Source organism: Haplochromis burtoni, unplaced genomic scaffold, assembly GCF_018398535.1.
Source record: "Haplochromis burtoni strain Fernald_Lab_line unplaced genomic scaffold, NCSU_Asbu1 Contig_134, whole genome shotgun sequence".
NCBI classification, from domain to species: Eukaryota; Metazoa; Chordata; class Actinopteri; order Cichliformes; family Cichlidae; genus Haplochromis; species Haplochromis burtoni.
In genome coordinates, this window is record NW_024582495.1 from 1,191,259 (window position 1) to 1,206,885 (window position 15,627).

The window sequence follows — 15,627 nt, forward strand, 5'->3', positions numbered from 1 at the left end:
AGAAAGACTTAAAACATTTTACGTCTTTTGACAGATTCAAATTCAGCAGCTCCCAGGCTGACCTAGAAACTTACTTCTGTGTGTGTGTGTGTGTGTGTGTGTGTGTGTGTGTGTGTGTGTGTGTGTGCGACAGGAGAGAACACGATCGGCCTTGTTGGAGACTCTTTATGAGGAGCTCCACTTAAACAGCCAGGCCATAATGGGTGTTGGAGGAGAGGATGACAAGCTGGAAAATGGGAATGCTGGAGGAGGAGGCTTCTTTGAGTCTTTTAAGGTAACTGGAAAAGCAGAAGCGGAGGCTGGAGCTTCAGGTCGACAGCTTCACTGGAACTCTCAGAAAGAAAAAGTTGAAGCTAGTTTGCATATTCAAAGTCTTGTTTTAGAAACTAGGGTTTTATGTTTTACTTGCACAAGCAAAACAAAAGGAGCTTTCTTATTTACATCATTTAAATTCAAGCTCAGCAGCTTAGCTTAGCAAAAACACTGATAAAAGAGAGAAGCTCCACCTGCCTCAGAGGCAAACAGTGTTCTCAGACAACTCAGTCGTTTTATTCCATACAAAACCAGCGATTTCTGCCCTTGGATAATGTATTAATTAGTAAGTTTTAGAGGTGCCAGTATGCTCTTTGTTTCTAGCCTTTATGCTGATCTGAGATAACCCACTGCTAGTTGTGACTTTATACTGCAGACAGATTTGAGACTGATACTGATTTTCTGATCTAACTCCCAACAGGAATGTAAATCAGTATATTTCTCAAAAATGTCAAACTTTTAGTATTAAATTACATTTTATTATTAGCCTGTAAAGTGGCATCTCTAATTAGTATTCATTGTTACCTGTTGAGAGATGTTTTTTTATGTGAACATGAGCGCGACTTCTCTCTGGCAGTATTTCTCTTCTGTTCTTGTCTATATGCAGACTGAGCTGTAGAAGCTTTTTCTTAATCTGTATCTGAATGAAGAGAAGCTCTGCTGCTCTGTCCTCCTGGAACATACCGCTCTCTGCTTCCCAGCTTTTCTTCTTCATGCTTTATAGTTGTTTTGTGATTCGCCACGTTTCAGTGCCACCGCGCACGTATCTATATGGTCCTATCATCTTCATGTGTCATAATTTGGGGAATGTGGATGGAACGGATAATTTCCTTTCATCATCAGACGCCTCTGCCTCTCCACATTATTTCATGCTCGTAAAAAGGTGCACTGGGCTTTAAACTTCTTCTGGCTCTGATTAGACTCAGTGTGGTCAGACATCTGTGAGCCACTTGGCCCTTCTACTTCCCACTCTCTTCTCTTATCACCTACCTAAATAAAAATGACTCATCTGAACCTCCTTCAGGCACTAAAGCACACTAGTGTTCTCTGTCGCTTTCTTGTCTGTTAGAATTAGAATCTGGCCAGTGCTCTCTGCCTGTAGTGGTCAGTGATCAGGGACAGCCCCCAGGCTCCTCTTGGCCTGTTCAGTGATACCAAGGGGTCAGAGAGGTCAGCACCGTCTGAATGTATCTCCTCCTCCTCGTCTCTCTGTAGAGGGTGATGCGCAGCAGAAGCCAGTCTATGGATGCCATGGGTCTTACTTTCAAGAAGCCGCACACAGTCTCCACTAGCCTGAGCGGCAACTTTAACCACAACCCCGCAGAGAGCCCTAAATTCCCAGGGATAGTAAGTACAGTCCCACTCCTCCAGTACTTACGGCGAGGTGAGCCTCGCTGCTTCTGCCTCCCCCTCTGCAGATCTAACAGAGTTCATACCCCTTCTCTTTCACTTGCCTGCTGCACTAACTTCTCACAGCGAGAGTGCGACTGCACACTTGGACACGGGAAGCAATTATGCCTGAGTCTTAAACTTGACTGTCACTTTGCAAAGGTTGCACATTGTCTACCACTACCAAAACGGATTGACTTAACAGTCATGAAAGTGGATATGTTTAGGACACAAGCTGAATGGGTTAAAGCATTTTTTTCTAATTGTGTTCACGTGATTTAAATGCCCATGCATCTGCATTGTTAATGAGCGATCACTTCATTTCTAACATGGGTTGGAGTTGTCTTTGTGTGATAGTGTGTACAATGTGTGGGTATGCTTACATTTTTTCTTTTAATAATCACGCAATGATTTTAAATTCATTTTTTGGGGAAATTGATATTTATGTCATCAAGAGGAAAAGTTGTAAATCTTTTCAGGTGTTTTTCAGTTTAAATAATTTATTCAGAAATACTGCTGTAACTAAACTTGTGCACATATATGCTGCATATATAAGACAGACACAGCCACCATGAGGTTGGTGCCCCTTTTTCTTAAAGCCTTGAGTTGTTGTTGTTTTTTTAACTGGATTTCATGAGCATGGACTAAGTCCCATTATGAAACTGGGGGGCACTCAGTAGCTTGGCAATTATAAGATAAGACCAATCTGAAAGGCCCACCCTGCTTTATATTTTTCCCAGAGAACCATGGGAGCTATAATTTGCAAAATAAACATAAATTTGTATTCAATAACACCTGAAAGCGATGATTAAAAACCTAACACAGAGATCAAAAACTAACTCAGAACATGCTTAGTGGGTACATGGAGGGAGTCGAGGACTGTTTTCTTGTACACTTTGATGAAAGTGAACTTCTTTTTGTAATCAAAAAGCCTTGAAAACTAGGTTTAGCTTTTGTATACAGTCTGTGTTTGGACACTTATTTTTCTTTTTTTTCCCCAGTTGAAAGTAAAATATGACTGTTACCTTAGTTACAGTTACAAGTTTTCCATCAGTAGTGACTACATATGGTGGCCTGTCTGTTATATGTAGGGTATATGTTGAGAGATACTGTGTATCTTATATAAACTGATTAAGTTAATTCTCTCTGTATTAGACATATTAGACTTTTATATAATATCTTTCATCAGTGAGTATGACTGATGAGCTTACTGTTTGTTCATAAGCCAGTCTTGATTTGATTCCTAATGTATAACATGCTGTGTGCCCTCCTCCACTGAATTTACCTTCCTTTTCCTTTTTCAGACATACAGCTCACATAACTCTCTCCCATTCAGCTGCCTGTGTCGCACCCATGGAACCAAAATATCTCCCCCTGTATTCTCCAGCTAACACGCCTTTCGTAGTTTGTTTGGACAACATGACTTACTGCATGATATCTCATATGTATTTGTATATATCTCATGTTTTCTCTCCCCTCCTCCCCCCTTTTTCCCACCTCTCCTTGTTTTTTCATATGTCATCACCACTCTCTCTTCTGTCTCTTCTCTCTTATTCTGTCTCTTTCTTTCTCACTGTTTTTATCAGTCATTGCTTGTCCCAGGCAAAAGTCCGAGTAAATATGGACGCCGAGGCAGTGCCATAGGGATAGGAACAGTAGAAGAGGTTCATGTCTAATTCTAACTACTCTCCAACTACTTGCTTTCCGTCTTTGTTTCCTTTTCTTGTTTGCATGGCTCCTTTGCATCATAGCCAAACATGTTTCTCTGCACATTTCAGCTCCCTAATGTGTATATCAGAAACTGTGTGCTACAGACAGGATATATTATTTAAAAGGCATCATCATTTTAGTCTGTGAACATAGTCCTGCCCATTTTCCAGTGAATTAGTTGCTTTAGCAAGTCCAATCTTTTATATTTTCTAAACTAATATATGTATGAACTGTTAAGAGTATTTGCTTCTACTCTTATTCTCTTCTCTGCTTTACTGCAGTATGTGCACACCTGCTACAGTTTTACTCTATAGTTTCATTCCAGTGTGATTAATTCTGTATTTGTTAAAAAATAATGAATATTTATAATTTAATAAGCCCCTTACAGAGAAATTGTGAAAAACGCCCCCTGCACCCCCACTGCTCTTTGAAGCCACATTAAATAAAAGCCTCTTTTTTTTTAAAGTTCTCATTTCGAGAGCATTAAAAGGGAGATTGAACGAACAAAGCAGATGCTGAGAAAGCATATTTAGTGTTAGGCTCTGGAGCTTTTAAACCCATCTTTCATCTCCCGCCTTAGTGTGCTCTGTTCTGGCTGAAAGACTGCCACCAGGGCTTGTCATTAAGCTGCTAAAAGCATATTTTAACTTTTTTTTCATCATACTGACAGCTCGGAGGGAGCAGTGTTACTCTTCAGCCTGGTAATTCAGGATGATATGTTTTTGAAGTTTTGCCAAAGTGTTCTCTATGATACAGTACACGACAAATGAATGGTTCAGTGGTCAAAGTAACCATTAGCTCTCCTCAGTCATAAATACCTAAAGTGATAAGCTCTTGAAATGAACCTAGTTTATTATACAAGGTATTGGAAATATTTTGGCATTGTCCCTGAACGGTTTTCCTCTTTCCCTGTCAGTCTCTGATAATCCCAGGGAAAAGCCCAACCAGGAAAAAGTCTGGCCCTTTCAGCTCCCGGCGAAGCAGTGCCATCGGCATTGAAAACATTCAAGAAGTCCAGGAGAAGAGGTGGGAGAAGATTCCTGTGATCATTTACATAGCATATACCTGTAGACCATCGTCTACATAAAATAACTTTTTTTTCTATTTTTCACACTATTTTTTTTTACTTGTAGCAGTAGAGATAACTCCCCAAACACTCAGAAGACACCTGACAGTGGCCACGCCTCTCAAGATCCCAAATCTGACAATTCATCCAATCAGAGCTCTCCTGAGGTGCTCACAACTACCAAGAACAGGTATATATAATAAACAGGCTCCTACCATATCCCCTGGACACTCACTGAAAATTTTAAATAGCATGTTTTGCCATTCCTGTATTTGTGTAACTGCTGGGTAATCCTCCCTTAGGTTAACATGTAGTATCACTATACATAAGATAAAATCAGGTTGGAGTTGTTAACCCAGGGTGTAGTTCTTATCTTGTTGGCAGGGCCGCATCCATCCCTGAGGCTCACGATCTTTCCCGCTCGTCCTCCAACGCCAGCAGCTTTGCTAGTGTGGTGGAGGAGAATGAGACAGAGGCAACAGAGGAATACGACACAGGCATGGTAAGCAGTGTATCCTGTATATGTACTACATGTAGAAACACAAATTATAAATTGTATTTAAGTTATCACATTTTTGTTTTTTCACTATAATCTACATAATCTGGTTTTCTTGGTCACCTTGCCATATTCTCCAGGAGAGTCTGTCATCTGCTGGAACACCACATAAGCGAGACTCCTTCCCCTACAACACTTGGCTGGAGGACAACAACAGTAACACTACTAGCACCAGTCGTGGGAGCTCCCCAGGTGAGAGAGACAGCTTGGTGAACAAGGTCCAGCGTATTAAAAGTTTAAAGGGAAGGGTTAAAGTGAAGAAAGCCCATGGTTAAGCAATGCATAATTAATGCATTCAATTCATGACTTATTGTAATAAGAAGCTAATAAATAATCATGTAGCTTTGTGATTGTAATGAGGATGTTAACATATAATAAAAAATAATATTTTTTACAAGTGTAATATATAATGAGAAATTGATATGCAGCTATCTTTTCAGAATATTAATTAGCAAGTATAGTCTTTCATCCAACCTCTTTAACATGTAATAAAGTTGACTTTCTATTTCTTCTGCAAAACAAGTAAAAGCTTTCTTTTTTTTCAAAACATAAATGATTCATATTGTATCATTTAATATTTATATAACTGTCTATACCAGGTATGAGTCTTTTCACACATTGCTAACCTATCCTTCAGGGCCTGGTAAACCTGATCGAGCAAAGGGGATGAAACTGGAACGATCACACAATCAGCAGTCCTCATCAGTGAGTAATCAGCCAGCTCTATACTAAGATCTCATGCTTTCATTTGTGTTCATTGCACTTTTTTCTTTTAATTTGCAGTCACAACAAATGTATGCTCTTCTGTAAGACTGACCAGTTCCTATAGACCAATACAGTCTCTGCTTTACTGTTCTGCAGTGCTGCACTAATTTCTGTGACTTGTTACTGATACCGTTCTTTTTATTTTCACTGCTCCGTGTGCAGAACTGTTAGCTCAACTCACCTGGTAGTGTCCTGGATCTCCATCTTCAGGTTGGAATTCCTCTCTGCACACTTATCGCTTTAATCCACAGGTTTACTATTTACAGATGGTTCCGAAACACAGTATCCACATGCACTAAACCAAAATGCTGCTTGTGAGCATTTGTTATACAACAGTCTTCTGTCTTAGTTTTATACATAATCCTCGTCAACAGTACTGAGGAATAAACAAAAAGAAAGCAAATCTGTGTTTTGGCAAAACTGGATTTATTTTTAAATATCACTAATTATATGAATACTATACATTCTTACACTTGTATTAAAGTTTTGACCAGAATTTTCTTCTCTTCCAAAAGCATTCCCATAAGTCACAATCCTTCTGGGAGATGAGACAAGTGCAGGCATTCGCCATGACCAGTGATGAGAAGGAAAATGAGAAAGAAGATGAAAAAAAGAGAAAAAGCCTGGCCAGTCCGCTGCTCGGTGAGGCCAGAGTTCAGCATATCTAGAGAAACCTGGAGGACACTGGAGTGGATGATGCACAGAGGGGCTCAGCTTTTGCACAGTGTTCTTTCCTTCCACTCTGTTCTTTGCCTCTTTTTTTAAAACCTGACCTTTGTTCCAAAATGCACAAATATAATTGTTTTATTTGTATGAGATATTACCTTGTCTGAGTTGTCTCGTTAAAGCCGAGGTGTGCTGGTTATACACGGTAAAGACAGTGCCATTGTGCTCTCTGTTGAGACTGAGTGAAGGACTGTTGATGCAACAAGTGAACTGCCTGGATGGTTTTACCAAATCAACCACGATATTGGCTTAATGAAGATTTCCAGTGTACGTGTTATACAAAATATTTGGCATCACATTTGAGTATTTTGTCACAAAATATCCAATGTGATAAAAAGTTCTAACATTGCTGTTAATGTGATTATTTTCTGGGTAAAATACAAGTGTAACTGCAGCAAATAACTGTGTTCTTTGCTCCAGGGCCCACTCTTACCTACCAAACTTAACATCATAGTTTGTGGTAAAGATAGCATTGTATTGTAAATACCTTGAAATGGCCTTATAATTTAAACAATTTCCCTGGCCTTCAGTTTTTTTTACCTCACTTTTTTTCACTCACGTGTTCTGCAGCCAATAACGGGAAAGCAGTATTAGATTAAATGTGAAACTAATACATTTAGAATAATTTTAAGCACACTAGTTTAAAAATTTGTGGCATAAATCTTTAAAATCTGCTAATGTATAAACATACTGTACCAATCAATGAGTGATTTAACTGATTTGTCCGTCTTAAATGTTGATATGGAGATAGCTCTCAACATTATGCTGTTTTTTTTCTCTCTCTAATGTACTTTTTTATTTATTGATTTGGTTCCTTTTAAAGTAGTATTTATGCTGTACCTCTATGGTGACTACAAAGACTACAAACAGCCAGTCATATGCTTGTACTGTCTGTGTTGTTTTGGTGTGAACTATATTGTTGTCATCTGTAAAGCTCTGTCTATTTCAGGGGTTGGGATTTCATTGAGTGCAGTAAATTTGCAATGCAGATATATATAATGAAACAGTGAACCTTTATTTGCTTTTAAAGCAAGACAAAAACGCTAAATACCACTACTGATTTTGTAAATAGATGTTAAGTTTGAGGACTGTATGTGTAATGTATAGGCAGATAATTCAAAATAGGATTGACCAATTACTGCCAAGTTAATTTTTTTGCATTTTTTATTTTGTTTTTCCATAACCTCAAATTTGAAATATTTTGAGAGGATTTTATAAATTAAGATAATTTCAGAGACTGTTCTATTAAAGGGAAATCTCACAGTACATCCAGCTGGTCATTTCAGTTGCCTTATGTTGCACACTGATGGTGTAAGCATAGCTAGTGAAGCAAACAAGTTATGGGCAGCAGGATTTACAGTGAAATGAATGTTTTGTCCTTGATGTTATTTTTGGTTTTTGTAAATAAATACCCTGAGAACTTTACCATCTATTGCATATTTCTTTCCTTGTGTTGCATTACAACATTTAGTGAAAGCTACTTAGCTGTAGCATCTTTACATCCTTTTCTTCTCACACAAATACTATTTGTCTCAATGCCTGATAGTAGAAATCATATGGAGAAATGCCTTCATAGTGTAGGTGTTCCATTTCCCACAAACTTAATGAAAGCTGAGCGAGAAACCCCCATGAATAAATGATTCGATGTGGCTGCCCACAAGCTTTCAAAACTAGAGCGATCTAAAAGTGGAGAATTCCCTGGTTATGCAACTGTGCCACATGGAGGAAAGACACATATTCAGATTTAATGAGTTAAAGGGAAATAAAACTGAGCCATAACCGAAACTAGTTTTCAAATTTTTCCCAACAATTGTAAGCCACATAAGTGCCGGCCACAGGCGTTTTAGAAATGTACAGACTTGCAAGAGAAATAGGAAAATCCTATATATATATGTATATATATATATATATATATGTATATATATGTATATGTGTGTGTGTGTGTGTGTGTAGCCACTTGGTAGCCACAAAGGAAGGATGCCATTCTTGCTTAATATCTTATTACCTCCCACTTATTAATAGTCACTTTTTATCATTTCATCAGAAAACATGGCACCTAACTCAGAACATGCTTAGTGGGTACATGGAGGGAGTCGAGGACTGTTTTCTTGTACACTTTGATGAAAGTGAACTTCTTTTTGTAATCAAAAAGCCTTGAAAACTAGGTTTAGCTTTTGTATACAGTCTGTGTTTGGACACTTATTTTTCTTTTTTTTCCCCAGTTGAAAGTAAAATATGACTGTTACCTTAGTTACAGTTACAAGTTTTCCATCAGTAGTGACTACATATGGTGGCCTGTCTGTTATATGTAGGGTATATGTTGAGAGATACTGTGTATCTTATATAAACTGATTAAGTTAATTCTCTCTGTATTAGACATATTAGACTTTTATATAATATCTTTCATCAGTGAGTATGACTGATGAGCTTACTGTTTGTTCATAAGCCAGTCTTGATTTGATTCCTAATGTATAACATGCTGTGTGCCCTCCTCCACTGAATTTACCTTCCTTTTCCTTTTTCAGACATACAGCTCACATAACTCTCTCCCATTCAGCTGCCTGTGTCGCACCCATGGAACCAAAATATCTCCCCCTGTATTCTCCAGCTAACACGCCTTTCGTAGTTTGTTTGGACAACATGACTTACTGCATGATATCTCATATGTATTTGTATATATCTCATGTTTTCTCTCCCCTCCTCCCCCCTTTTTCCCACCTCTCCTTGTTTTTTCATATGTCATCACCACTCTCTCTTCTGTCTCTTCTCTCTTATTCTGTCTCTTTCTTTCTCACTGTTTTTATCAGTCATTGCTTGTCCCAGGCAAAAGTCCGAGTAAATATGGACGCCGAGGCAGTGCCATAGGGATAGGAACAGTAGAAGAGGTTCATGTCTAATTCTAACTACTCTCCAACTACTTGCTTTCCGTCTTTGTTTCCTTTTCTTGTTTGCATGGCTCCTTTGCATCATAGCCAAACATGTTTCTCTGCACATTTCAGCTCCCTAATGTGTATATCAGAAACTGTGTGCTACAGACAGGATATATTATTTAAAAGGCATCATCATTTTAGTCTGTGAACATAGTCCTGCCCATTTTCCAGTGAATTAGTTGCTTTAGCAAGTCCAATCTTTTATATTTTCTAAACTAATATATGTATGAACTGTTAAGAGTATTTGCTTCTACTCTTATTCTCTTCTCTGCTTTACTGCAGTATGTGCACACCTGCTACAGTTTTACTCTATAGTTTCATTCCAGTGTGATTAATTCTGTATTTGTTAAAAAATAATGAATATTTATAATTTAATAAGCCCCTTACAGAGAAATTGTGAAAAACGCCCCCTGCACCCCCACTGCTCTTTGAAGCCACATTAAATAAAAGCCTCTTTTTTTTTAAAGTTCTCATTTCGAGAGCATTAAAAGGGAGATTGAACGAACAAAGCAGATGCTGAGAAAGCATATTTAGTGTTAGGCTCTGGAGCTTTTAAACCCATCTTTCATCTCCCGCCTTAGTGTGCTCTGTTCTGGCTGAAAGACTGCCACCAGGGCTTGTCATTAAGCTGCTAAAAGCATATTTTAACTTTTTTTTCATCATACTGACAGCTCGGAGGGAGCAGTGTTACTCTTCAGCCTGGTAATTCAGGATGATATGTTTTTGAAGTTTTGCCAAAGTGTTCTCTATGATACAGTACACGACAAATGAATGGTTCAGTGGTCAAAGTAACCATTAGCTCTCCTCAGTCATAAATACCTAAAGTGATAAGCTCTTGAAATGAACCTAGTTTATTATACAAGGTATTGGAAATATTTTGGCATTGTCCCTGAACGGTTTTCCTCTTTCCCTGTCAGTCTCTGATAATCCCAGGGAAAAGCCCAACCAGGAAAAAGTCTGGCCCTTTCAGCTCCCGGCGAAGCAGTGCCATCGGCATTGAAAACATTCAAGAAGTCCAGGAGAAGAGGTGGGAGAAGATTCCTGTGATCATTTACATAGCATATACCTGTAGACCATCGTCTACATAAAATAACTTTTTTTTCTATTTTTCACACTATTTTTTTTTACTTGTAGCAGTAGAGATAACTCCCCAAACACTCAGAAGACACCTGACAGTGGCCACGCCTCTCAAGATCCCAAATCTGACAATTCATCCAATCAGAGCTCTCCTGAGGTGCTCACAACTACCAAGAACAGGTATATATAATAAACAGGCTCCTACCATATCCCCTGGACACTCACTGAAAATTTTAAATAGCATGTTTTGCCATTCCTGTATTTGTGTAACTGCTGGGTAATCCTCCCTTAGGTTAACATGTAGTATCACTATACATAAGATAAAATCAGGTTGGAGTTGTTAACCCAGGGTGTAGTTCTTATCTTGTTGGCAGGGCCGCATCCATCCCTGAGGCTCACGATCTTTCCCGCTCGTCCTCCAACGCCAGCAGCTTTGCTAGTGTGGTGGAGGAGAATGAGACAGAGGCAACAGAGGAATACGACACAGGCATGGTAAGCAGTGTATCCTGTATATGTACTACATGTAGAAACACAAATTATAAATTGTATTTAAGTTATCACATTTTTGTTTTTTCACTATAATCTACATAATCTGGTTTTCTTGGTCACCTTGCCATATTCTCCAGGAGAGTCTGTCATCTGCTGGAACACCACATAAGCGAGACTCCTTCCCCTACAACACTTGGCTGGAGGACAACAACAGTAACACTACTAGCACCAGTCGTGGGAGCTCCCCAGGTGAGAGAGACAGCTTGGTGAACAAGGTCCAGCGTATTAAAAGTTTAAAGGGAAGGGTTAAAGTGAAGAAAGCCCATGGTTAAGCAATGCATAATTAATGCATTCAATTCATGACTTATTGTAATAAGAAGCTAATAAATAATCATGTAGCTTTGTGATTGTAATGAGGATGTTAACATATAATAAAAAATAATATTTTTTACAAGTGTAATATATAATGAGAAATTGATATGCAGCTATCTTTTCAGAATATTAATTAGCAAGTATAGTCTTTCATCCAACCTCTTTAACATGTAATAAAGTTGACTTTCTATTTCTTCTGCAAAACAAGTAAAAGCTTTCTTTTTTTTCAAAACATAAATGATTCATATTGTATCATTTAATATTTATATAACTGTCTATACCAGGTATGAGTCTTTTCACACATTGCTAACCTATCCTTCAGGGCCTGGTAAACCTGATCGAGCAAAGGGGATGAAACTGGAACGATCACACAATCAGCAGTCCTCATCAGTGAGTAATCAGCCAGCTCTATACTAAGATCTCATGCTTTCATTTGTGTTCATTGCACTTTTTTCTTTTAATTTGCAGTCACAACAAATGTATGCTCTTCTGTAAGACTGACCAGTTCCTATAGACCAATACAGTCTCTGCTTTACTGTTCTGCAGTGCTGCACTAATTTCTGTGACTTGTTACTGATACCGTTCTTTTTATTTTCACTGCTCCGTGTGCAGAACTGTTAGCTCAACTCACCTGGTAGTGTCCTGGATCTCCATCTTCAGGTTGGAATTCCTCTCTGCACACTTATCGCTTTAATCCACAGGTTTACTATTTACAGATGGTTCCGAAACACAGTATCCACATGCACTAAACCAAAATGCTGCTTGTGAGCATTTGTTATACAACAGTCTTCTGTCTTAGTTTTATACATAATCCTCGTCAACAGTACTGAGGAATAAACAAAAAGAAAGCAAATCTGTGTTTTGGCAAAACTGGATTTATTTTTAAATATCACTAATTATATGAATACTATACATTCTTACACTTGTATTAAAGTTTTGACCAGAATTTTCTTCTCTTCCAAAAGCATTCCCATAAGTCACAATCCTTCTGGGAGATGAGACAAGTGCAGGCATTCGCCATGACCAGTGATGAGAAGGAAAATGAGAAAGAAGATGAAAAAAAGAGAAAAAGCCTGGCCAGTCCGCTGCTCGGTGAGGCCAGAGTTCAGCATATCTAGAGAAACCTGGAGGACACTGGAGTGGATGATGCACAGAGGGGCTCAGCTTTTGCACAGTGTTCTTTCCTTCCACTCTGTTCTTTGCCTCTTTTTTTAAAACCTGACCTTTGTTCCAAAATGCACAAATATAATTGTTTTATTTGTATGAGATATTACCTTGTCTGAGTTGTCTCGTTAAAGCCGAGGTGTGCTGGTTATACACGGTAAAGACAGTGCCATTGTGCTCTCTGTTGAGACTGAGTGAAGGACTGTTGATGCAACAAGTGAACTGCCTGGATGGTTTTACCAAATCAACCACGATATTGGCTTAATGAAGATTTCCAGTGTACGTGTTATACAAAATATTTGGCATCACATTTGAGTATTTTGTCACAAAATATCCAATGTGATAAAAAGTTCTAACATTGCTGTTAATGTGATTATTTTCTGGGTAAAATACAAGTGTAACTGCAGCAAATAACTGTGTTCTTTGCTCCAGGGCCCACTCTTACCTACCAAACTTAACATCATAGTTTGTGGTAAAGATAGCATTGTATTGTAAATACCTTGAAATGGCCTTATAATTTAAACAATTTCCCTGGCCTTCAGTTTTTTTTACCTCACTTTTTTTCACTCACGTGTTCTGCAGCCAATAACGGGAAAGCAGTATTAGATTAAATGTGAAACTAATACATTTAGAATAATTTTAAGCACACTAGTTTAAAAATTTGTGGCATAAATCTTTAAAATCTGCTAATGTATAAACATACTGTACCAATCAATGAGTGATTTAACTGATTTGTCCGTCTTAAATGTTGATATGCAGATAGCTCTCAACATTATGCTGTTTTTTATCTCTCTCTAATGTACTTTTTTATTTATTGATTTGGTTCCTTTTAAAGAAGTATTTATGCTGTACCTCTATGGTGACTACAAAGACTACAAACAGCCAGTCATATGCTTGTACTGTCTGTGTTGTTTTGGTGTGAACTATATTGTTGTCATCTGTAAAGCTCTGTCTATTTCAGGGGTTGGGATTTCATTGAGTGCAGTAAATTTGCAATGCAGATATATATAATGAAACAGTGAACCTTTATTTGCTTTTAAAGCAAGACAAAAACGCTAAATACCACTACTGATTTTGTAAATAGATGTTAAGTTTGAGGACTGTATGTGTAATGTATAGGCAGATAATTCAAAATAGGATTGACCAATTACTGCCAAGTTAATTTTTTTGCATTTTTTATTTTGTTTTTCCATAACCTCAAATTTGAAATATTTTGAGAGGATTTTATAAATTAAGATAATTTCAGAGACTGTTCTATTAAAGGGAAATCTCACAGTACATCCAGCTGGTCATTTCAGTTGCCTTATGTTGCACACTGATGGTGTAAGCATAGCTAGTGAAGCAAACAAGTTATGGGCAGCAGGATTTACAGTGAAATGAATGTTTTGTCCTTGATGTTATTTTTGGTTTTTGTAAATAAATACCCTGAGAACTTTACCATCTATTGCATATTTCTTTCCTTGTGTTGCATTACAACATTTAGTGAAAGCTACTTAGCTGTAGCATCTTTACATCCTTTTCTTCTCACACAAATACTATTTGTCTCAATGCCTGATAGTAGAAATCATATGGAGAAATGCCTTCATAGTGTAGGTGTTCCATTTCCCACAAACTTAATGAAAGCTGAGCGAGAAACCCCCATGAATAAATGATTCGATGTGGCTGCCCACAAGCTTTCAAAACTAGAGCGATCTAAAAGTGGAGAATTCCCTGGTTATGCAACTGTGCCACATGGAGGAAAGACACATATTCAGATTTAATGAGTTAAAGGGAAATAAAACTGAGCCATAACCGAAACTAGTTTCAAATTTTTCCCAACAATTGTAAGCCACATAAGTGCCGGCCACAGGCGTTTTAGAAATGTACAGACTTGCAAGAGAAATAGGAAATCCTATTATATATGTATATATTATATATATATATATATATATATATATAATATATATATATATATAAATTATATATATAACATATAATATATATATATATAATATAGATAATACCCTATCAAATCTCTACCTTTTCCCTGTACCCTGTAAAAACCATATCCTTAAACCGCTTTTTAAACTGCGCCATGCTTGGACATTGCTTCATATCTTTACTTAGTCTGTTCCACAGCTTCACTCCACACACAGAGATGCAAAAACTTTTTAATGTTGTACGGATACGAGGATGTTTTAAATTTAATTCCCCCCTCAAATTGTATCCCCGTTCCCTTTTAGAAAACATTTTTAGAATATTGTCAGGAAGCAGGTTATTTATTGCTTTATATATAATTTGTGCTGTGAGAAAATGAACCAGATCTGTGAATTTTAGAATTTTTGATTTTAAGAATAGTGGATTTGTATGATCTCTGTAACCAGTTTTATGGATTATCCTTATGGCCCTTTTTTGTAATATAAAGATTGATGATAGCGAACATTTGTAAGTATTGCCCCAAACCTCTGCACAGTAATTCAAATACGGTGCAATCAGGGAACAATAGAGAATGTGGAGTGATTTGTGGTCCAGAATGTGTTTTACTTTACTCAAGATTGAGACACTTCTTGAAATTTTGTTATGTATATGATTTATATGAGACTTCCAGTTTAATTTATCATCTATAATCACACCAAGAAACTTATGTTCAAGTACTCTTTCAATTTCCACACCATCTACATGAATCTGCACTTGTGCATTTCTAAGGGAATTCCCAAATAAGATAATTTTAGTTTTACTTAGATTTAGCGATAGTTTGTTCCTGTTAAACCATTTTTTAATTTTGCACATTTCTGAAGTAATTGTATCCAGCAGCTCCTTTAGATTCCCCCCAGAACAAAAAATATTTGTGTCATCTGCAAATAATACTAATTTTAATATATCAGATGCCTTACAAATATCATTTATATAAATAATAAATAATTTTGGACCCAGTACAGAGCCTTGTGGAACACCACAAGCAATGTCCAAGCATGATGAGGAATGGACACCCAGCTTCACAAATTGTTTCCTGTCACTTAAATAATTTTTCACCCATTGCAGTACAACCCCCCTGATCCCGTACCGTTCCAGTTTATTAATTAATATGTCAT

General features: G+C 37.4%; 2 protein-coding genes across 12 annotated transcripts in view; both read left to right on the forward strand.

Annotated features, from left to right (window-relative positions):
• rap1gapa (RAP1 GTPase activating protein a) overlaps positions 1 to 7,949 on the forward strand; it is a 53,266-nt gene extending 45,317 nt beyond the window's left edge. For 7 of the 11 annotated variants that reach the window (XM_014336273.2, XM_014336264.2, XM_014336266.2 and 4 more), the window contains 10 exons: positions 134 to 274; positions 1,528 to 1,659; positions 3,288 to 3,365; positions 4,328 to 4,437; positions 4,545 to 4,667; positions 4,844 to 4,979; positions 5,114 to 5,225; positions 5,671 to 5,738; positions 5,961 to 6,008; positions 6,314 to 7,949. In XM_014336273.2, the coding sequence (XP_014191759.1) occupies positions 134 to 274; positions 1,528 to 1,659; positions 3,288 to 3,365; positions 4,328 to 4,437; positions 4,545 to 4,667; positions 4,844 to 4,979; positions 5,114 to 5,225; positions 5,671 to 5,738; positions 5,961 to 5,969 (909 nt within the window). In that variant the 3' untranslated portion in view covers positions 5,970 to 6,008; positions 6,314 to 7,949. The remainder of the gene's footprint in view (positions 1 to 133; positions 275 to 1,527; positions 1,660 to 3,287; positions 3,366 to 4,327; positions 4,438 to 4,544; positions 4,668 to 4,843; positions 4,980 to 5,113; positions 5,226 to 5,670; positions 5,739 to 5,960; positions 6,009 to 6,313) is intronic. The other 4 variants (XM_014336265.2, XM_014336269.2, XM_014336268.2 and 1 more) reach the window with 4 other exon arrangements.
• Positions 7,950 to 9,136: 1,187 nt separating this feature from the next.
• Positions 9,137 to 13,993, forward strand: LOC121811802 (rap1 GTPase-activating protein 1-like; the record flags this gene model as incomplete). The annotated part of the gene is made up of 8 exons (XM_042224300.1): positions 9,137 to 9,409; positions 10,372 to 10,481; positions 10,592 to 10,711; positions 10,888 to 11,023; positions 11,158 to 11,269; positions 11,715 to 11,782; positions 12,005 to 12,052; positions 12,358 to 13,993. Coding segments are annotated over 7 exons (828 nt in total), but the record flags the coding sequence as incomplete, so codon positions are not given.
• Between the last annotated feature and the right edge of the window lie 1,634 nt (positions 13,994 to 15,627).